Consider the following 21,824-nt stretch of genomic DNA (forward strand, 5'->3'; position numbering starts at 1 on the left):
TTATTTCATTCATCAAAGAGGCCGTGTCATTTCATCCAAAAATATGATTAAAAACGTCAATATAATGTACACTATTTGAATGCAAGATATTATCAAACTTGCAAAATCAGAGCAGTCAGACGTCATTATACAGGCGACTCCCTCACGCCCCTGGAAATTCCAAGGCACTAGGGGGCGCCTAGACACCTCTCCTGCGACCTGGATTGCTCCCGGTTGCATTCAGCGCCCCTCTTAAACCCTCAACACTTTCATTGACGTCCACATTTTTTTAGTTTTTTTTTTTAACTTAATTTCAATTCATCTAAATCTTAAAACATTCCAACAACGATTTCATCATAAAAGAATCCCAACTTGAGTCTGCGAAAACTTGATGTATTTTTGTAAGCAGCAACAAACATTTCACCGATGTTCATCTTCTGCCCACGGAATAAGCTTGCCCAGCTGCCGAGTCTTGTATGTGATCTTCCTCCTCCGCTGCCTCGCAACAATGCTTTGCGCCGATAAGATACTGCCACTTGTTGGCTGCTTCCTTTTCACGCTACCATCACAGGTAACACAACTCCTGTAAACTGGTGGAGCCTTGGAAGTTCCAGCATTGTCGGCATCGGAACTTCCTCCGGACAATCTTGAAACCCTTAGGCTGCCGACTTTTAGTTACTCAATATCTTAGTTCTCCAAACAGAAATGAAGTGCTGTAAACTTTTGAAATACAGAAATTCGAACATAAACCAACAAAAAATGCATGGAAAAATACAATAGATAAAACTGAAACAGTAAAATAAACCGAGACATGTACGAATTACATTGTCCTTAAAACAGATGGGCTTGATAGTTTTGCCAAAACACAAGTTTCGCATTTGTGTTGTTTAACAATTTGGAATACATGAATGTTTTCATGTTAATTAGTCTACGATTGATAATAATTAATGTGTTCAAGTCTACCATGAAATAAACAAGAAGACTCAAGCAAGCAAACAAAAGTGTTAAATTTATTAATCACGTGCTTAATAACTATTACATTGATTTAAAACAGACAATTACTTACATAGCTTCTTCTTTTAATTGTTCGAAAAAATGATCTTGTTACTTTTATCTCAAAAAAATTTTTGCATTTGTGTTGTTTGTTAATTTGGAATATATGAATATTTTTCATGTTAATTAGTCTACGAATAGTATCATAATTAACATGATCATGTCTACTATACCATAAATAGGAAGACTCAAAAAGTTAGAAAATTGTTAATTTTATTAATCACATGTTTAATAGTCAATAGTCATTACATTCATTTTGAACATATTACATTTTTGACGTTTCGGGAGTACTTATCGGAAATTACCGGGAAGCAAATAATCGTATTTTTCAGATTAATAAAACATGTGCTGGTTGAAGAGATGATCTGTACTGTTGCAGAAGTAGTCCGCAAAATAAAGGAAATAATTCGTTTCTGTTTGAGCGAAGATGGTGGGTTCTGTATGGAACTGATGAATCCCAACAACAGTAGTTGCTCAAAGTCATAACTGATGGAAGAAATCGACAGACTACCCAAGTAACTTAGATTTTACTAAGAATATTCTGTTTTTCCAAAGAAAAAGAGTCTTGAATATTTTGTGAAAACCAATTAATTAAAACTATAAAAAGACACAGAAGAGGGAGGGAGAGAGAGATACATGCTTATAAATATATANCTTCAATCATCTCAATTTTTTGAAAAGGAAAAAAAAATAGGTAATATCTAGACCTAAAAAGTAATACGAATTGACGTGAATCTCAATGACTAAACATTAACAATTGATAAGGAACTATAGAATATACAAAATCTCACAGAAATANTTTAAAGTCGACGGATTTTCCTCTTACTATAAGTTTCATTGTTGCTNCGAATTGACGTGAATCTCAATGACTAAACATTAACAATTGATAAGGAACTATAGAATATACAAAATCTCAAAGAAATATTTTTTTTATGAATTGTTTCTTTCAAATAGTTAAATAAGTCGTATCTTGCTCAGACCAATAAATAGAGCTGTTATGCCTTGGAATGAAAGACAATTCCGAATCCGCGCTAACTATGGATATGATGTCGGAAATAGACCGATCTTATATCACCTTTCAATTCGAATTAGCAAAAGAGCATAAAAAAATCAATTTTATTTGTTTCAAACAATTAAGTTTCGCCAAAAAAAATTGTATTTTCTTAATAAATAAAAAAAAGATGCCTAAAATTCGAGTATGTAATGAATAGTTGTAGAAATATTCGTGTCCCATCATTCTTGCCACAATCACCCGCTTCTGGCACACTAGATGACAAGAAAACATCAAAGCTTTATCGACCACCAGGAACATTTGGATTCTCAAATCCAATCCGGAGGAAAATATCAGAGAAGAGAATGGCCTCACGGAACAGTTGAAATGCCTTTTCTTCTCACTTCACCGCCACCGCCACCGCCTTGTCACCCGACCAAAACTTCGTCAAATCTACCATCTTTTAGTATATCGGCCTTTCCTACAAAGCCCGTCTCCATAAATTCGGGTCACAATAATGGGTTCCCGTATTTGTCTCATGTTCGGACTTCAAAGACAACAGGTTAATTTTTTCGTATCGACTCTAGATGACAAACTGTTTTATTTGGCATGTATATGTCAAATGCAAAAAATCATTGGTTTTGTTGCTGTCTTTTGCCCTTTGAAATTATAGCTGACATGGATGAGGCAGAGGAAGAGAGGGCTGTCTTCACCAAACTGAGGCAGAAAATGGACTCCCGTGAAGTAAAAATCGATTCTTGTACACCTGGTCTCTATGATCTTCTTGTTTGTCCCAAGGTACGTGGTGCTCTGGTCTGGTACCAGCTGTTATGGTTAATTTTGTTATATGAACTTGCTTGGAACTAAATACTTACTCAGGAAAATGCAACGAGATGACGATGTTTTTTTATTGGAATTTACAGTTTTATGTCTTAATAAGATAATGCCTAAAGATTATATTAGATTAACACTACGGGGAGCCATGGTAGTTTTACTGAAGTTTTTTTCTGTTGATCTTACTTATTGTTATTGGTTGTGTCAATTTCTTAGCCAAGACCCAAATTTTCTTCACAAGATGCTGGTAGGGACATTGAAATTCTTGATAATTATCTCATTGAATATATTGGCATTTGTCGTGTAATCTTGTTCTCCTCTCTTACTTTATCCACTGTTATAATGGTCTAAAATTGGCACTCAATGCATCTACCTTCTTTGGGTTCAGTGCAACGGTGGACAATCTATGCAGAGAAGTCTGTCATTTCATGTTGGCCAAAATTGGTACATTGCCTTCTAAATTTTTCGAGGTTACATACTTCTTGAGTTTGATTAAGTATATACATTTATATAACATATTAGGAGTTATGCAATGTGGAGATGTTTTGATACACGATGTGGATGGGCAGGCCAGGTGGCATGACATGTGGTTTTGTTTACAACTTTTTCTCCTTTCTCTAATGTCTTGAAACCATATTTACTTTGGGAGATTCTGATTTTGATTGCAGGTAGTTACAAACAGTGGAAAGCCTTTTCCGGGTGGCAATCTTCATGGACAAATTAATTCCAATTCCCCATCGACAAGGGAAAGTCTAAGGCTAGAGGTGTTGGGTGAAGAGGTAACAAATTTATGGATCTGACCAGAACTTTTACATCTTATGATGGACTTTCAATTTTATTCAATTAACTGCACCATTGACATGATTCAGTTGTCCAAGGTTTTTGAAGAACGCACGTTTGATTTGTTATTTTTTTGTTCAGCCTTGTGACTATAGACATATTGCAAGGGTATATCATGCAAATGGTAGTCTAAGAGAATATGTGGCCATTAGCTTCTTATATTGAATAAGTTTGTAATTGCATCGACTCGATTGACTTGTGACATATTCTGGTACAATTCTCTTAGGCCGTCGATATATTGGTTCCATTCTCAAAATTAGATAACAAGATTAGCTTTTAATTGTATTCATATTTCTCCTCACGGCACCACTACAGGTTTTTTCTGAAGGAGTGGTCATCATTTTAGGTTTGACCTCCTACACCGGCAACTTAAACTCTATGTCCTGTCATGCCACCGAGCATCAGGCATTACGACTGCTTGTGTTTTGGAAAAATATGTATCATGGAGTATTCTTTTCTACAGCAAAAATTGAATTGCAAAATTTTGGATTTTTTTATCAAACTTCTTGGCTACAGAAGACAATAAAGAATTTAAAGCAAAAATCTGTAACAACACTTGAGTCGAACTAAAAATAACTAGAGATGATTTTCCCAAGTTGACAACACACAAGTATCAAACTTGAAAAGTTTAAGACTGATAATTAGCACTGAAAATCTGATTGGAATTTGAGGAGCAAGTCAATGAATCCTAGTGATTCTTAGTATTCTGTTATAGTGCAGCTGTGTCACTCTGCTGCCACTTCCTATGCAGCTTCCATTTCTTGATCTTGTTTCTTTTGGAGACATGGTGGAAAATGTCTTAGAAGCCTCATAAATAATGTGAATGATGAGGTTGAGTTCCTGGTTCTTCAACGAGCTATCGTTGAGTTTTCACTTTGAAGTTTAATTCAGTTATCCTATGTTTCAGCTGGTAGATTACTTTGCTGGAAGAATGATATCCAAGGAAACATTGCAGAGAAATAAAGTGATGCAAGTTTCTGGTGAAAAGGTACAGATAGTATCTCAAATTATATGGTACAATTCACTATTCCTGTTCAAATTGAAGAATTTTTGGGTTCATAATTTTATGGAAAGTATGATTGGTGTATGTGTTACAGTCAGCTTCGGATGATGTCAATTTCTTTTTCACAATTAAAGATATAGAAAATTTTGAAATTAACTTGTAGAAGACAGAGAAGCTCTTAGTGATAATGAGAACTATCTTCCATGAAGTAGTAGACAATATTAATTTTATAAGTACGTTGTTTTTTCATCTAGAGTAAGGAAGCCCAAGTGGCAGTTGGCATTGGGAAGAGAAGTTTCTTTAGATTCTTCATCTTTGTCTTTTTGGGAACCAGTCATGTGTATGTGGAATTTGGGAGTTCTTTTATTTGGTGCATTCGTGCTCATGTTTAGTTTGTAATTTCTCAATGCAGAAAATCATTGCCTTTACTTATAGACAAAATGGGCTACTTGTTGGCTGCAAGTACCGAACAATAGAGAAAAAGTTTTGGCAGGTACTTTGCAAACATCTACTTTGGAAGTCGAATGATTATTTAGTCCTCTCGGTGAAATTTTGTTGAATCCTAGTTTCTGAACAGACCAACAAAATATCACACCTGTAACCGACCTGATTTATGTAAATTATTGCCTTCAAATTTCAGGACAGAGGTACTGAAAAAATGTTATATGGACTGGATGACATTACGGAAGCAGATGAGATTATCATTGTATTCACTCGAACATTTTTCTGTGATTTAACGGACTCATCTCTGCCTGTTCCCTTCCTCATTATCTTTTTTTGAATCCAGGTTGAAGGTGAGATAGATAAGCTGTCAATAGAAGAAGCTGGTTATTACAATTGTGCAAGTGTTCCTGGAGGAGCACCACAAACTGTTTCAATCAAGGAACTACCATCAGTGGACAAGGTTCAGTTGGCGGTTCTCCATGATTTGAGTATTTATACTCTCTAATTAATCAATGGTTGATGTAGAAGTTGAGCACAAACTTTCAATATATTGTGTATCCTTATCAGGACGTGAGCTTTCAGTATCTATGGAACTGCAAAGACTATCTGGACAAGGTTAGATATATGAAAATCTAAATTTATGATGCCTCATAGTTCTATAATTTGCTATCGTGTGGTCCACCGATCTTGTATATTTTTATAAACCCTTTTAGGCGTCTCGAATAATCCTGGCAACCGATGGTGATATACCAGGCCAAGCTTTAGCTGAGGAGCTTTCTCGCCGCCTTGGAAGAGAGAGGTTACAATGCGCGAATTGCTTCATCCCTATTCCATTGCATCTGTATTCGGTAAAAAAAGAAAAAAGAAAGTTCTACCAGACGACATCTCCTCTGATGCAAACTGTTCTTATGTTTCCAGGTGTTGGCAAGTAAATTGGCCGGAAAAGGATGAGTTGAGCTCTTTCAAAGATGCCAATGAGGTAGGATGAGTATTTTTCCATACACCTTTAATCTTGATTTGATCATTCCATTCTTAATGCATAGGTTCTTAAGAATTTGGGCGCAGCTGCACTAAGAGATGCCATTAACGGAGCTAAACCATATGAATCACATGATTTCAGTTGATCAACTTGGAGATTATGTCAAATTTTGTATATTGATGGGCAAATGTTTTTCCATCCTAATACGAATTGAATGAGGCCATTGTTACATATATTTAGATTATGTTTGGATATAAAAGCTCTAGATTAAGAGTGCATTTTGTCAAACTAGAATCAAGTGTTCTTTTTTTGAAATGGAAATAATTTTAATATTTGAATATAAAATTATAAAAACTATAAATTTCTACATTCTTTTGTTAAGCTGGTAAACTTGACAAGGATTGTGTAATAAAAGATGAATTTTGTGGCTTCATGCGAAAAAATGTCAAATAAGAAATATATAATGGATTAGTGGTTTCAGCGAAAAAATGATCAAAACAAAAAAAATCAAAGTTACTGAATGAAAATCAAATTTTGACAAGTTACATGACTATCATTCAAAACAAATCAACTTACAGGACCAAAATCTTTGTTTTCTCTGCTTGTAATGCTCGATTTCTCCTACACTGTTGTTTATCATGCCTTCCAAATTCTAAAGTTTGTCACATATCTTTATACTGACCAACTATATTTAGTGTACTCAATTACTATCTATTAAGGTTGAACTATTAATTAACAACATTTGATTAATGTATGATATTATTTAATTCTTGTGTAATATATAGTATCCAATTATGGTCTATATTGTTATAATATATTTAGCGTACTCAATTAATTCTAGTAGAGTTTATACTATTTGAAATACATAATTATTATTTATTAATGTCCAATTCTCGTTTAAAATACCCATTATCATCCACATTAATCATCAAAGAGACTAAATTTAACAATGCACATGTATGAGAATAAAATAGATTATTATGAAAATTATGTAGGGTATTTTGAGTATAGCATATTAAGTGGATTGAAGTTGTTATGTTGTTTTAATTTTGTCGATATTTATCTGATATCGATTAATATTCATCTACACAAAAAAATGTCTCCGAAATAACAAAATAAAAAACGAGATTTTACCTATTTAGCTTATGAGAANAGATAAAAACAATAGAATTATTATCGATGATTACACATGGATCTTGAGTGACTTTAGTTCGGTTTGAAAATCTAACTCAATATAATTTTTCGGTGTTGGGTTCATTTTTGAACATTTCAATAACGGACTATTATAGCTCTATAAATTTTAAAAATATTTATTCAACATCTCTAAACATATTTTTGATCCTATCAATTTTCAATCATTGAAGCAACATATATATTTCATTTTCTTCTAAAATCTCTATATAATTTTCTACTTGCAGTGCTACTGATAATTGAGGGGAGATAAATAATAAATAATATGATATATTCTCTCCATGCCGATTATATAGTCTTGCTTTTTTTCTCACACGGATTAAGAAAAATAATTAGAAAAATAAATTATATTAAAATTTCATATTTTATCCCTATTTAATTCATTCAAAAAATAGTTGCATCTTGTAGCGCTTTACCAAAAGTTATAGTTGGTGATAATAGTATAATTCAAATATTTTAAACTGCATAGCAGCTCAAGCATCATGGTTTAATCGCTCCACCTAGCAGGAATAATTATTGCACTTCAACAATCTTCCTATCAATAATTACACTTCTTGCGATCAATGAGAATCGAGCTCATGACATTGGCTCTGATACCAATTATAGGACCGAGTGCTTGATGTTTTACCATAAGTTATAGCTAGTGGTAATGGTGTAATTCAAATTTTTTAAACTGCATAGCAACCCAAGCTACATGGTTCGATCATCCTATCCAGCAGAGATAATTATTGCACCTAAACACATGTTTTTCCAGACGTAGTTAATATGGGTATATTAGTAAAATATTAGAAAAAAATATATTACTAAATATAGTACAAGTCTATATATTTGAGACAAACAAAAAAGAAACTATGGTCTATATAATTGAGACAAAAGTGATTGTAGTTTTGAGTTCAAAATGTTTAAAGATTATGTTTGTAGTTTTGATGTAGTGGATAGATAAAACAGAAAACCATAGTACATAAAGAACAAAAACAAACATTACTTTGATAAGAGATTGATCTATAATTGAAAATAGGTTTTGTAATTTATTTCGAAATTGTCAATGATGTAATTCAAGTATTCAACACTTATTATATATCTAAATTATTAAGATTTAAAATCATTATTATTATTATTTGTTATATAAAAGTTAAAATTGTAATTATAACAACACATATAAATTTTGATATAAATTAAACAATTAATTTCGTTTATTACACTTCTTTTTATTTTTATTTCGTGTAACTAATGATGATATTTTTAATTAGTTATAATTTCCGTTTGACGGTCAACAGTAATAAAGTAAAAAATAAATAAATCAACATATAGAAAATATTTATATTGTTTCTCTTACATATATATGTCATTTTATCCACAACATATTACTTTTTGTGGATATATATTATAAGTTCAGTGTCTTAATTAGCATGTTTTTTCACTATAATTTGATTATATGAAATATAAATAAGTTTTTTTTTAATGTTTTACATTACTTGGACTTCTAGATTTTCGTTACATCTATAATAATATTCAGATTTTGTTTATTGATAAATGAAATTTCATAATAAAGACCAATTCATAATAATTAAAATTTTGAATTATAAATCTTGTAAGATATATGACATAAAAAAGTAATTAGAGAAAAAAAAACTATCAGTATTTCTATTAAAAAAAAAACAATATGACGAGAGTCATGTAAGCAATTTATTTCATAGTCACAATTTAAATTTTTCTTAAATTTTTTTATATCTCACATAACACTCAACGATGTAATTTTGCTTTTTTTTCCTTCTTGAAAATCAACTAATCCAATATTTTATTTATTACATTTAAATATTCTATCTTAAAACATTTATATGAGTTAAACTATCTATTTTTTTTATTTGAAAAATAATCATTGTCATTCATTCTACAATAATCTATTAAAACTAAAGTATTTAATTTTATTAGCATTTCTTTGTTCACATAGAAAGAAATCAACGACACATTTTATGATTAACACAATTAAATCAAGATGTTTTGTCATCATTTTGTCATTTACAATTATGTTAAGAATTTATTGTGATAAAAAAATTATTGAAAAATAAATGCAAAGTATTTATATGAAGTTTTTTATTTTATTTTAAAAAAAATTAAAGTTGAATTAATACTATCTTTCTTTAGCATGGTCATTACCTTGTGTTTACTGAATGATTTAATATTTAACATTTATGATTAGTTGTTGTAAATTTTACATGTGATATTTTAATATAAAACATTTTAAATACATTAAAATAATAATATTATCTAGCTGCATTTCTTTCTACCTTTTTAGTTTTAGTATCATCCGACGAAAAAGTATTTTTATTCCTTTTTACTTTTTAACTTAAACATTTATTCCTCTCTACTGTTTGTCATAACCTTCTAAATATATATATTTTGTATGACCGTGTCTTTGACGATTTACCAAAATTTATAGTTGGTGTTAACGGTGTAACTCAAATATTTTAAATCGTACAGTAGTTCAAACACCACATTTCTTATCTACCCAGCAGGGACAGTTATTACCCAACCATCTACCTCTCAATAATTATATTTATTGCAATAAATGATAATCAAATTCATTATCTTTGATCTGATACCAACTATAGAACCAAACGTTTGTTGTTTTACCAAAAGATATAGCTGATGGTAACTGTGTAACTCAAATTTTTTAAATCATACATCAGCTTAAGCGTCTCGTTTCAATTGTTCTATCAAACATAGAAAATTATTGCACCCAAAATATTTCTTCATTTTTTAGTCTATATACATAATATACCTCATAACATATATATGATAAGAATTATGATTCATATGTTTGTTTTAACTATGAAAAACAAATTTATATTTTTTTATTTTTTTCTAAACAAATATATGAAAAACCTTTCTTTTTAATCAATTTTCTTATCAAAAAATAGTTTGACAACATTATATAAATTTTTTTCTTAAATATAAAATCTAAATAAACTATCAAATTAATGGGTAGAATTTTCATTTTTCCCTAGTGCTTATGTTTAATATTAACAATATATGTATTATAAGTCTCCACTCAATTATCTCAACAGTTTGCATACATTTACATATATTTATTAAACTTTAATAGCAAGAAAAATAAGTTGCAACAATGATTTTAAAGTGCAATTGCTTTTCTGAATTTTATGTATTTGAGCATATAATTGTTTTTTCTATGAGTGTACTATCTCCATGTTTTCAAAGTATTTGATGCATGACAATGTAACAGTATTTCCAAACTATTGACATATAATGTTTTCTAAGTATATTTTCATCAGTGTTCTAAAAAGCTCGCTTAAGTCTCGCTTAAGCGCGCTTAAGCTTGAAGCACGGCAAAAACGCCCCGCTTCGGAGAAAGCGGAAAAAAGCGGTCAAACTGTAATTTGACCGAATTAAGTATAATTAAGGTGTATAATTAAGCACGCTTAAGCACAATTAATTGCATCTATTTATTTTTTAATTTTTTTATTTTGAAGGTATGTCTTTTTATTTTAAAATAATAAATTAAGTTTATAATTTAGATGTTTATTTTTTAATTTTAGTTATGATTAAGTGTGTCTGATAATGATTTGACAAATATTTAACATTTTTAATGTGATCTAGTTGCAAAAACAAATAAAGATTGTAATTTTGATATTTTTATGATTTTATAAATATAAGAATTAATGCATCAGACTTAAATTTATCATATTTATGTATTATTTTATATATTTATTGGTTTGAGATAATTACAATTACACTAAAGATAAAAAAAAACTCTTTTTCACGCTTAAGCCTGTGCTAATCTCGCTTAAGCTTGAAAAGCTTGGAGCTCGACATTCGCGCTTCGGGGCGCTTCACGTTTTTTAGAACCTTGATTTTCATGCATTCAATATTGGTTAATATTTTTTAAATACATCATTTATTGTCATGAAAAAGACTAATTTATCATGAGTAAATTTTTTTATCTAACCCTGGTCAATTTTTTTTTTTTAAAAAAAAATGACATCCAGTGGTATATTTCAAATATACTTGGGGATGTCATATTTTTTTAAAAAAAAAATGGTTGACCAGATCATTTTTCCCAATTTACCGATTTTTTTTATTATTAGATATATATATTTAGAATAATACTACCTTACTTTAAATAATATTTTGTTATGGACAACGTCACTTAAATATTTTTGCTCACAATATGTTTTTAGCAAAGAATTAAATTGAGTTAATGAATTTTATTTTAATTAATTTCTTAACTTAATATGATCCTCAAAAAACACACATGAAATGAAAATTTGAAAATTTTGAATTTGAATATGATCGTATTTTAATAAATACATGCATTCTTTCACAAAAATCTTCAATTAATGTGTTATCATCCAATTCTAAAATCGTACATTTTCATCACCTTAATCATCACATTGTTTGTCAAATGACGTGAATGATAAGAACGATTCTAACTATCGAAAGCAAACCATGTAGCTTCTACATGTGAAATTTTCGAAAAAAGAAAAAACAAATAATCCATCGAACTTTGAATCAAACATAATTAATAAAAATAAGTTCGAGAGCTCAAAACCAATGAACGAATAATAATACTCTCAAACAAATATTTAATTATGAATGAAAATGTAATGGTCATGGGCTATCCCGATCTTAGGCTCCCTTTTAGGGCCTTTCCCTCACGGGTTTTCCACATGCGCCATTATTCATAGCATTATCCCACCTCTGGCAGTGGTTTCTTTCACCTCCCCAAGTTTCGAACTTAAGACCTCTAGGATAAGTACTTAGATTTATAAGATTTGGTACCAATTGAGCTAGTGCCTTTTATTGTAATAACCATGGGCTATCCCGATCTTGGGCTATTTTTTAGGACCTTTTCCCTCACGGGCTTTCCATATGTGCCATTATTCATAGCATTGTCACACCTCTGGCAGTGGTCTCCCCAGGTCTCGAACCTAAGACCTCCAGGATAAGTATTTAGATTCATATGACTTGGTACCAATTGAGCAAAGCTCTATAAGGGAGCCCAAGATCGAGATAGCTCATGGTCATTACATCAGATTTGTTTGTGTGTTGTTAAGAATCGTGGTTGCAACAGACTACATCTGCCCAGGGATGCATAAGTTCGCATAGTACACTTGTGGATATATATGTATTGAATGACAATGGCTTATTTATATTCATTCTTATGGAATATAGTTATTGTCAATATTGAATTTTAACTGCTTAGTAGTTCTTTCTTGGTTAAATAACTGGGACACATGTTAGATCTGTGGATTGACATTGTCATTAAGTTTGAACTAGTATTTTGTCATTTTGTATGTTAAATCATTTAATCAAGTCCTGGCGGATACAAAAAATTGTAATGAGATAGGCTCATCTAAGTTTATATCAGTTGTCTTGTCAAATGAAGCTTCGTTTTTCAGGAGGCTTATATTCATCATATGTTCTCATTTTGAATTGTTTGGTTCCCCTTTTACTTTTGACATGTATAACGGCTGATATGAACTTATACACATACATTTTTGGTATGAAAGTGTGAGGTAGTTTTGTACTGTATGAGGGTTCCTTGTATCTCAGTGAGCTGAAAACATTATGAAACAGGTGTGAGAATGATTGCCTGCCAAGCATAAATTGGGTTATTGATCTTGCAAGAATAGCAGTTCTACATCATGGTGTTAATGGGCTTGTGATTGATCCGTATTGATCATCATCGTCCTCCTAACCAGTGAGTCTGTCATTCTTTTCCAACTTCCGCTCTTCAAATGAAATCTTCATCCAAATTAGCTTTCACATTCTAACTGCTTTTAATCATGGTTGTACGGTTTGTCTTCCACTCTAATTGATTTTAACCTCCAACCTTTTACGATATTGTTTTATTTCTCTGCCGAGTTTACGTGACAGAACTGAAACAGAATATGTTAGCAAGATGCTGACGAAGGTCAAACGATTTGCCCAGCATCATGCATGCCATGTTTAGTTTGTAGCACATCCAAGACAGATCTGCAATTGTAGCCTTCATATTTTCTCCACTCTGAGATTATCTTATAAAAATAACCATCATGCCTATTTTTCTTAGTTGCATAATTGGATTGGGAGTCCTCCAAATATGTACGACATCAGTGGAAGTGCACACTTCATAAATAAATGCGATAATGGGATTGTTATTCACCGTAACAGGGTACCAGAGGCCGGTCCTCTCGATACAGTCCAGGTTTTAGCTTTTTCCATCATACTATCAATCTAAAGATAATAGGATCCAAAATGTTCTATTGATTGATCTATATATGTACAGGTTTGTGTGCGGAAAGTCCGTAATAAAGTCATAGGAACGACATGGGACGCCTTCTTGTTTTATAACAGGTATGAGCATGTGAGTATTTGTGAATCAGGGATTTGGGTTGGGTTAGGTTCAGGAGAGAGTCTCAGTTTGCTAATGATTTCTATGAACTCTGGATAGGATTGCCGGCGAATACATGGATATTGACGCAGCATCCCAAAAAAGATGATTAAGACAATATTTGTAGCATAGTAGCCTTCCTATCGGTTAGTGTTTTCGGCAAGTCAAGCAATTGGAAATTTATGGTTGTATTGAATTTATTAGCATATTTATGCAAATTTTGTTCTGATAAAAGGTAAGTATGACTCTAAGTATTTGGTTGACTTTATCTGGATTCATCATTTGTTGTACCATGTTCGCTTGGTCAAAACTCACTAATTGGACCCTTTTTCACTAAAGAATATCTTCCCTGCTTTATTATGGTTTTATGGCATATGTAGCATTTATTTGATACAAGGAAAATGTACAGGGTCATCTGTGCACAACTGAGGGACCCGGATTCTTTATAAGTGACACGTTGAAGACATTAGTGAAGTGAAGATAAGATTGTTAGCCGTCGCGGGTTGAATTTAACTGATTCTTTTTGTATGTAAAATACAATAAATGGATTTATGATATCTAACAGAAGGCTTGCTTTTATTTTGTTCAAGATTTTGGCTTTCTATCCTTGATTTTGACAGTTGACTGATGAATAAGCGCATCAATTTGGTGCATAACTTTAACCATACATCAGCTACAAGTATTCAAAATATCTTTATCCAGAATGCCATGAATGAAAATAACAATACGACATCTCGTGTTTTCAACTATTATATTAGTTAGATCAAAAAGTGGATTGTATGATTGATAATCTTTCTTCAAAAGCAAGATTAATTTGAGAAATTCATGCACAGAATGTCACTGTTCTGCTCATACAATGTCGCAAGATTTAATTACTAACAAGTACAGGTGATAAAAAAAAAAAAAAAAATTCGTCATCAGTCATTGGTCTGTTAATGTGAAAAATTATAAATTACAAGTGAATTCTAATCTACCTCAAATTAGTTCTTGAAAATAGATAGAATTACCTTGCTGATAGACCGCATGTCACCCAGCAAAATGCATACCCATGATGCCGGATTTTCGCCTCTTCTTGCCTTCAGGAGTGCACTTCACACCACCTGATTTTCCCACCTGATTCTCCTTTTCCTCTTCGCTTATGATTTTGGCACGTCGTTTTGTTAAAGGAGTTTTAGCTCTCCTTTTGGATGACTGAAGCTTCACTCCACCTTTCCTCTCGTTCCTAAGCCGCCTAACATGGAAACTACTCACATCTGAGTAACAAGTGGACGAACCTTTTGTGTCGCATTTCACCAGATCAACATCTCCATTGTTCACCTGAACCATTACAAATGAAAATGAGTATTCAACCAGTCCATGCCCAGGTCCAAAGAACTATCCCCACATTTTGGCAATCAATAGAAGGGTAACTTGAAAAATGACACAAGTGTAAAATCAATATTGGTAGGATGGATTACCAATTGCAGAAGGGCAGAAAACGTTCTAGCGACATCATGCTTCTCTTGACCCCCGACTATATCTCCAAAAGACGAGGTACTCGAATGATCTTGTTCCACGGAGAGCTTATCTAGAATTCTTTCACCGTACTTGTGAATATCAAATGGTGGGCGTGCATCCTGACACAGATGATGGCTGTTAAGTCGCTAAATGATGTGAAACCTAAAGCCATTGTAAACCATGATATACTCACTTGCTCTTCCAAGTTCTTTTCGATTCTTTGTTTCCATGTAGAAACCCGGCTAGCCAGTTCAGTTTGCTTCTCACTTTCAGAAAGACTAGCTAGAAGAGAATCCTACAAGTACAGGTTTCGACAAGCATGTATAAGATCGCCAAAGTTTCAACAGGCAGTAGCAGTAGACAGTGACATAGTGTGTAGCGCTTTCTTGTTAAAATCATTCACACGAACTTATCTCAGCTTGGGAATTAAAAAATTTCTTCCAGAGAAATATCTGTGGTCACCACGTTGGATTCATCGATTGTCACATCAAAGTATTAATTCTTCATTGAACACTACAAAGCTTTGATTGTAAAGAGATCTTTCTCCTGCCTTGGTTTTTGACATTAGTAGCTCAAATTTAGCCACACCAAATAGATGAAAAAACGGCTTTTGATTAATGAAGATCCTTCTAAGGAAGATAACATGCAGTAAATGAAGATTTTTTCACTGAAAGTAGTAGTCAAATGGTGTGTATACATAATGTCATTTTACAGATAGTCCTCGACAAGCTTCCCCCAATGGTGTATTAAATTTAATGATATGATAACATCTTTTTGCCTTTAATAAGAACACTGCTGAATTGTGGGAGTAAGTCTATTTTCCAGTTCGATATGTAGATAAATGAGTTCCTGCAAATAATTTAAGCATATTGCTCGAGACTGAGAATTCTCTTGAAAAATTTTGAAATGAAAGGTATGGAACAAACATTCTATGCAATATAAATATTTTGTAAATAATTACGAGGACTTGTGTATCAAAAAAACTAAATTGAGAAAATTCTGGAGAACTTCAGTTTGAACTAATCGCCTATTCCATACAAAAGGATAATAAATTCAGGTTCATGTAATCCCCAAAAAATTATGCAGAACCTAAAGAAATGGAATCAATTCCATGAGCGTATATGTTGGCGCTATCTAATTTACTTGCAAACCAGCACAATGGCGGATATAGTTTTGTGTTCTGGAAGATTAGGTCATAGTCAAAGTAATAAAAGATCTAGTCATTGGAAAGCCCCAAAGAAAGTGTTGAGTATCTTCGGAAAACTAAGAATGAGATACTCGAGTATCAAAGATACAATCATTTAAAAGTAATTGGATACTCAGATTCGGATTTTGCCAGATGTTTGACAATAAGAATTCACTTTTGGTCATTTCTATTATTTGAAGGAGCAATATCTTGAAATTGCGCATAACAATCTATCCTTGCTTTATCTACTGCGGAAGAAGAGTTTGGGACATGATTTGAAGCCACCATACATGCATTATTATGAATGCAGGATTTCATTTCAGGATTTGACATTATCGACTCTATAAACAGGACGCTGAAATTTATTTTTCTAATACTGTAACAGTATTCTTCTCTAGGAACGGCAAATATCAAAAGGTGTTAAACATATGAAACTAAAATAATTTTCCATAATGGATGAGTTTGAGAAACAAAGAGTTTTTGTTGAGCATGTCAATAATATGCTCTTGATAATTGACCCTTTAACTGAAGATTTACAACCAAGATTGTTTCAACATGTTCTAAAGATGGGGGTTTGGTTAATTGAAAACTTATGTGATTGGCACTTCAAGCTCTCTAATGTGTTTATGAAATATACTTTAAATTTCCTATTATGTTTCGATCTTGTATGCATAACTTTCATTATATTAGCAGAAAAGTCTTCACAAGACATTATTGAGACCATTATCAAAGTATGATCCTTCATGAAAGTTAAATGGCAAAAATTGTAAATGCTAATATATGGAAAGACTAAAGAGGTATGCACAAAACAGTATATGACCACAATAACTTACAAATTTAAGATAATGAAAGATTATTTCTGATGTATTTATGTGGAGGTATTAATGAAGTTTATTGATTTGAATAGAAGGTTGATTGATGGATGTAACGTGGTAATGCAGCACTTATATATATGGCTGGTCCTCTCTCAGTCTCTCTTCCAACAAAACAAGAAAACGGATCTAGATTATGAAATTAAAGAAAGGTAAGGAGACAGAAATTAGCTTTAAGAATTGCTTTCTCATCTGATAACTCAGTTATATAATCTCTCTATTTCGTGAGATGGCATGAAAATATTCAATTTCAAGATGAGTTAATAATAAAAATATATTAACTTAATGCGTCATTCATTGGAAAAGCTAAAGAATCTGTCTTACCAAGTGAGTCCGACAAAGGCCTTCAAGGCTTGTATGAGCATCAACGCCATCATATTCGTTTTCCATGCCAAAGTGGTGACCACCAAAATCATGCTGCACATGTTCAGAATTCAAACTAATTTTGAACATTTCCAGCATTTACATGCATTGAGGGATTCTAAATGTATGGCCTGACCTTTTCCTGCTGTGATGGGAAATCTTTATTGTTGAAGACACTATCTGATATGCCAATATCTGGTGGCCCAGAATCTGGATCCCCACTATCATATCCAACGTCTTCATTGAGATTTTCAGGATCATAGGAGGAATTGTCCTTTTTCTTGTCCCCGATAACAAGTGATTGGCGCAGCTGCATATAGAAATTTGGCATCAAGGAAAAAACTTAGCACACAAGCATAAATACAAAACACCGACCTTTTCATACAGTGATGAAGGTTGTGATTCACCGTGCGTCTCTGAGGCATGAAATTTTTCCTCCCATATTTCAGCTAGCTCTGGACCAATAGGGCCGTGAAGTTTCGCAAGAGGGAATTCTGTAGCCACCGAAAGATGTTTCTTGGAACCGACCCCTAGCCTTCTATTCATTTTCACTGCATTGGAGTACGAAGAGATCGAAAATTATCACATGCCTACATGGTACATGCAAAACACTTCTTGTAAATCAAAATGACAGAAAAGAAATTAAGAAAACCTTTTCTATAAGGTTTAACTATCAAATTCCCTGGTTCATGAGGATCCAAATGTTTCCATGGATCAACATCATTGTCTGAGTCAAACAAATCCTCAGATCCAGAATAACCGTCTCTAATTCCATCATCGCCAGGAAAATGATAGGCAGTTGAGCCCTTTTGATCGTCATTTGATTGAAACCCGTGGTCATCACAAAGTGATTGATTAAAATCCTGTTTCTTCCCCACTGACAGCTTTTGGCCAGTTCCTACAGATCTTCTCGATGGCGACTGAAAGCTCTTGCGACCCTTAGAAGTTAGATAGCTGCCTCCATAAAAATTATTGAGCCCTTTGCCACTCTTACAATCGAGAAAATTATCGACAGTAACAGCATCACAGTAATCCAGGAGAATGAAATCCCGGTAAAGATCGTTTGTTGCTAACTGCAAGAGTAAAAACATCACTTTAAGAAAGTGACATGTACAGTCGAGATACCACGAGACAAAACTAATATTAATGTACCAGATATGCTTCTAGCTCCCCATCATCACCTACACCATCTAAGCAGTCACCTTCAAGCACTACTAAATTTGCAGGTGGCCTCACAAAATGACTAGGTGAAAAATCTCTAGAGACTGAACTATCTAACAAAATCTTTGTTTCAACTGAAAAAAAATATATCAATTGAGGCAATCAAAATTTTAAATTGCTCATAAATTAAGCAGCCTAAAAGATAGTGAAACTACGAACCGGGGATATCATCTAAACCCCAAAATGGATAATCTTCTTCATCTTTTGCAGGATGGGAAGCAGTTTCTTCCTTTTGAGTGGATGTGCTCGCAGATTGATCTTCTTGACTGTAAGAAAATGCACATCAACGGCATCATATTGTGTTTTTTTTCTCCTTTGAAAAAAGGCAGCATAGTAGAATTGGTGTACAACCACTATTAATACATCTGATTGAATATTCTACAGAACAATTTGTGTTAGGTGTAAAAGAAAGCAGTAGCCACGGCCCACAGACATCACAAGTTTTGAACTCGTGATCTTGTTAGCATTTAAATGTCAAAAAAAAAAATCATCCCTTTTGCTGTCATGCATCAACATAACATGTCAAGTTTGGGAAAGACAAAATGAACAAATGATTCCAGCAGTTGTGCGCCTGTGTATATGGCTATCAGTATATTAACAATAAAATCATATAAAATCAGAACTTTGCATTCATATATTATTGAAAGTTAGATTGCACGAGTGTATTATGACTCCAAGAACAAATCCGATGGCATAGAAATGGTGTTTTTTCTCAAGTAAATTAAAATGTGTCAATGAACAAGTTCTTTGTGCTTAGCCATTTACATCGGCTTCGCACAAATAAAAGCACTTAAGCAAAACAAATTCATACTATTGCAGGTGTTGAATTCACAAATCTATCCAAGTATAGATGCTCAATTATAAATTTTCTAGCCAGTTCACAGGCTTGCAAACCATCAGTCCCCATACAAAAAAAAGTGATACTTATCCATGACAAATTGAGAAACACAAGCCAGATTTTCTCAGTAATATAAATCCCCAGCTTTCGCATTTCAAAGACAAAAGCCAACAAAAAGCAAACTTCAATAAGCTGTAAGCTGTAAGAGTAGAGCATAAATTTAAGAAACCTAGAAATTTAGAGTTAAACCTTTTTTGGGAAATAAACTCCAAAGCATGCAGAACCAGGGAATACAGATACTCCACCTTCCTACCATAAACCTGCGCCGATCCCTGAAGCACCAAAGCAGCTGCAAATTCCACGCAAAAACAAAATAAGCTCCGAAATAGGGGAAAAAGGTTAAATTCCAAGTGAAATGAAGTACAGAGACTTACCTTCAGCAAAATTTACAGAGCTTAGGGAATCCTCGTTGCCCGAAATCTCACCAGAGCAAATTTTCAGCAGATAATCTTCCAAACTCTTTGCTAAATCCACGCTCCAATTAGATTCGAGATCTCGAAGAGGCTGTACTGTTTGGAGAAACTTCGCAGATGAAGATTCAGGATTGTCAAATTCGCTATTCATTTTTGTTAATTACTTCCATGAATCCAGATTTCTTCGCGTAGTGTTGAAGATGGTGTGTGCGTGTGTTTGTGTGAGGGAGTCACAGAGGGAGAGCGACTGAGATTAAAATTTTCGTGGCTTTTCCCGCCTAGATTGGAAGAAAGTAGTACGGGCCTGACGGAGAAGCCCAATAAGTATTTTTGGTCCAGGAGATCTTCACCATGGTCTTGGGTATGGGTCAGGCCAGTTACACGTGACTTGAATTGAATTTTTGGTATATATATTTATTAAAACAACCAATAACACTAAAAATTAGTTATTTTAAGGCTTCGTTTGGTACTTGTGATGGGATAAGTAAATAATTAATAATTAGAGTGATTAAAAAAATGAAAGATATGAATTAATACTATGGTGGGATAAATAACATGGCGTTTGATATAATTTTAAAATGATGGATTAATTTTATAAATTTTATTGTAATGACCAAAATGTCCAAAGTGCTAATTAAATATATATTCTTAAAATAATTGGATAGATAATTAAATATTTATAATTATAATTTACATTTTTTAAATTAATTTAAATATATTCATTAGAAATAAATTTGTAAATATGCATTTACTTTAATAATTAAAATAGCAATAATATTTTGAATGTTAGTGTTAAATAAAATTTAATAATGATTATAATATTATTGTTTTTTTTAAATAATTATAAATATTCTTAAAATAATTTGATAGATAATTAAATATTTATATTTATAATTATAATTTTCATTTATTAAAATTAATTTAAATATATTTATTAGAAATATATTTGTAAATATGAATTTAATTAATCATTAAAATAGTAATAATATTTTGAATATTAATTTTATTGTTATATTTATTAGAAATACATTTGTAGATTGCGTATTTTTTAATGAACGACAAAATAATATTTGACATGGTATAAAATAAGTTCCGAATTTCAAATTATATATATAAAAGAAGTCGCATAAAAATTTGTGGTCAAATAAAAAGTGAACAGGGTTTTGGAATAAGAAATAAGAGGAGAAAAATGTAATTTGATGAGTGTTGACAGCCTATCCCACTTGTTTTATTAGATTAATAATCAAATAATTATCCATAAAATTGGGTCTTTAACCGGGTCAAAATGATTATTAAAGTATATTAAAATTTTAACCAAACATTATATTAATGTTTGATTATTTATCTAACCTTGTTTAATCCACCCAACCAAACACACCCTAAAAGTCTGACACTTAATAATATAGTATAGATATATACTAGTAGGTTAAGATATATACATAGAAAGGCTTTTTCAGTCTTTTAAGTTTTAAGTAGATCCATGAAAATAAATTAATTAATTAGTCAAAATTATTTCATCCATCAATTAAGGATCGAGTAAACGGGTTTTCAGTCTTTTAAGTTTTGTATGAGTTAAGATATATATGAAGCGGTAGATGAACAATATATCAAAATTATATGTATATATTCAGAACACGTGACCTATTTCATCGGTCTCATCCATTCT

At 32.2% G+C, this 21,824-nt stretch overlaps 2 protein-coding genes and 1 long non-coding RNA gene across 6 annotated transcripts; 2 read left to right on the forward strand and 1 right to left on the reverse strand.

The window, feature by feature from the left end:
- Positions 1–2,260: 2,260 nt before the first annotated feature.
- On the forward strand, positions 2,261–6,446 carry LOC140978720 (primase homolog protein). 4 transcript variants are annotated; one of them, XR_012175605.1, is made up of 13 exons: positions 2,263–2,585; positions 2,697–2,821; positions 3,246–3,301; positions 3,380–3,431; positions 3,526–3,636; positions 4,605–4,685; positions 5,113–5,193; positions 5,341–5,406; positions 5,488–5,604; positions 5,712–5,759; positions 5,898–5,943; positions 6,063–6,123; positions 6,188–6,446. XR_012175605.1 is itself a non-coding variant. In XM_073443930.1 (13 exons), the coding sequence occupies exons 1-13, from the start codon at positions 2,303–2,305 to the stop codon at positions 6,266–6,268; spliced, it is 1,248 nt and encodes a 415-aa protein (XP_073300031.1). In that variant the 5' UTR covers positions 2,266–2,302; the 3' UTR covers positions 6,269–6,442. The 4 variants fall into 4 exon arrangements, 3 of the variants coding, with proteins under 3 accessions (XP_073300040.1, XP_073300031.1, XP_073300050.1); XM_073443930.1 differs by having other exon boundaries at positions 2,266–2,585; positions 5,858–5,943; positions 6,188–6,442; XM_073443939.1 differs by lacking the exon at positions 5,113–5,193 and having other exon boundaries at positions 2,261–2,585; positions 5,858–5,943; positions 6,188–6,445.
- A 5,927-nt stretch (positions 6,447–12,373) lies between these two features.
- LOC140978741 (uncharacterized) lies at positions 12,374–13,748 on the forward strand. Its single transcript, XR_012175608.1, has 3 exons — positions 12,374–13,036; positions 13,213–13,522; positions 13,604–13,748. It is a non-coding gene; the product is annotated as an uncharacterized lncRNA (long non-coding RNA).
- Positions 13,749–14,534: 786 nt separating this feature from the next.
- Positions 14,535–20,396, reverse strand: LOC140978749 (condensin-2 complex subunit H2). The gene is made up of 11 exons (XM_073443967.1): positions 20,120–20,396; positions 19,935–20,034; positions 19,007–19,113; positions 18,779–18,921; positions 18,279–18,699; positions 18,002–18,177; positions 17,763–17,936; positions 17,588–17,680; positions 15,399–15,500; positions 15,166–15,324; positions 14,535–15,025 (listed from the first exon to the last, which is right to left on the reverse strand). Exons 1-11 carry the CDS (start codon positions 20,307–20,309, stop codon positions 14,735–14,737), a joined length of 1,956 nt encoding a protein of 651 aa, XP_073300068.1. The 5' UTR covers positions 20,310–20,396; the 3' UTR covers positions 14,535–14,734.
- Positions 20,397–21,824: the final 1,428 nt, after the last annotated feature.

This window comes from Primulina huaijiensis, chromosome 1 (assembly GCF_012295235.1).
Source record: "Primulina huaijiensis isolate GDHJ02 chromosome 1, ASM1229523v2, whole genome shotgun sequence".
In the NCBI taxonomy this organism is placed as follows: Eukaryota; Viridiplantae; Streptophyta; class Magnoliopsida; order Lamiales; family Gesneriaceae; genus Primulina; species Primulina huaijiensis.